The 1,754-nt window shown below is 40.0% G+C and overlaps 1 protein-coding gene across 1 annotated transcript; it reads left to right on the top strand.

Annotated features, from left to right (window-relative positions):
- The first annotated feature begins 264 nt into the window (after window positions 1–264).
- Window positions 265–1,457, top strand: LOC149160261 (uncharacterized). Its single transcript, XM_089434558.1, has 4 exons — window positions 265–301; window positions 476–1,081; window positions 1,242–1,301; window positions 1,397–1,457. The coding sequence occupies exons 1-4, from the start codon at window positions 265–267 to the stop codon at window positions 1,432–1,434; spliced, it is 741 nt and encodes a 246-aa protein (XP_089290684.1). The 3' UTR covers window positions 1,435–1,457.
- The last annotated feature ends 297 nt before the right edge of the window (window positions 1,458–1,754 follow it).

Below are 1,754 nucleotides of genomic sequence, written 5' to 3' on the forward strand. Positions count from 1 at the left end.
GCGTCGGGGCGATGAGAGAGAAAAAAATAACATGGTTTTATATTGACCTATATCAAACCGTATTAATATTGCAATAGTCTAAAAATAAGAATTACCTTTTGGTATGTATTTGATTTCATAAAAAAAGTGAACATTTCTGTGAACATTATTTCGATTCTTTGTGGCATGAACCGTTAAAATTTATCGTACGATGAGCATAGAAGCATTGAAATAAATAATTATATACCATGAGCATGAAACCATTGAAATTTATTCTATCATTCCATGCATTCCTATTATTTTAAGGCCCCTGTTGCTGCGGGTAATTATGACGAAAATCTCACACACGTACCGAACTGTAGTGCTTGTAAAAAAAGAGTATATTGCAGATTGAGACATCCTTACGATAAAAGAACCCGCCATAGATTCTACAAAATCCCCTGTAAGCACAAATAAAAATTATTCTGATGCGATTTCCAGAGGATATGAGGCACAGAACTGAGCTTCAATTTGTTGATACTGATTATTTCATACATCGATTACAGCCAAACCACTATTTATTTAACCGATCCACGGATGTCTTCCTGTGCCAGCATGACCAGCAGCGGCAGCTTCGGCCTTGACTCCACTGCGCCTTTCAAGTTCAAGAACGACATTTTCGTCCTCCTCAACTGCTCTCTTTCCTCCTGCCTTTACAGTCCCACAAACTATATGTGCGACACCGGAAGCTCCCAAATCTGCACTGGTCGCTACAGCTGCCCTGGAGTGGTTAGCCTTGGTTTACAGCCATATTCCCCAATTTCCTCCTGCTGTGTATATGCGCCCATCAATCTGAGCTCCGCCGATGAGATAAACCTGGCTAAGCTCGAATGCCAGTCCTACACCAGCATTTACAGCTTCGGCGACGATGCCACAGATCCCACTCGCTGGAATTATGGTATCGCGCTCAAGTACAGCTTCAATGTCGGCAACAGCAATTTCCCCACTGCCTGCGTAAATTGCGAGCAGAGCAAAGGTGTCTGCGGCTTCACGGGGATGTATAATACATTCACCTGTGTCTGCAGGAATGGAGTCAATACCACCACAGACTGTTACGGCCAAGGTATTTTCTTTCTTTCCCTTACATTTCATTTCATATCCAAATTTCGAAATCTTCAATAAACTCCGGAAATAAAAGCAAATGCCAGATTTAGAAGTCTTCAAGAAACTCCGGAAATAAAAGAAAGTGCCTAAATAAGAAAACAATGTGTATGGTTTTGCAGCGGACTACTGGAACGGAGCCCAGAGTGACAGATCTGCAGCTTTTGGGCTCTGGATTGCTGGTCAGTACGGGCATTTTCTCGTTTTTAGTTAGTTTATAGTACGGTTATGCTTGTTTTATTCAGTATTGATCCAGGTTTTTTTGGCTTGAGTGCAGGACTCGTACTGGCTATTGCAAGTTCTTTCTATGTCTGATTTAATAATAACGTGTAATGGAGAACTGTGAGATTTGGTCTGGAGAAACTTTGGCAGAAGCCAGCATTGCACTGCACTACTGAATGACAGTCCCAATAGTGTTTGGAATGCTGTTCGAAAAGTCAAATCCAAATAGTGAAATAATTTTTTGAGTTTATTTATGAATGTATGTATATTTTTACCAATAAGTTCATTATTTTCAATAAATTTTTGTTGGGTTTCATATTCCACGGGGAAAAAGCACTGTAATTTCAAGGCTGGGCTCCTCTTCTTCTTAATGTAATGAATGTTCTCCTTTAATTTTTCAGAATGTTGTGAAA

Source organism: Pinus tabuliformis, chromosome 5_2, assembly GCF_031772625.1.
Source record: "Pinus tabuliformis cultivar Carrire ecotype Pingquan chromosome 5_2, CPIR1, whole genome shotgun sequence".
In the NCBI taxonomy this organism is placed as follows: Eukaryota; Viridiplantae; Streptophyta; class Pinopsida; order Pinales; family Pinaceae; genus Pinus; species Pinus tabuliformis.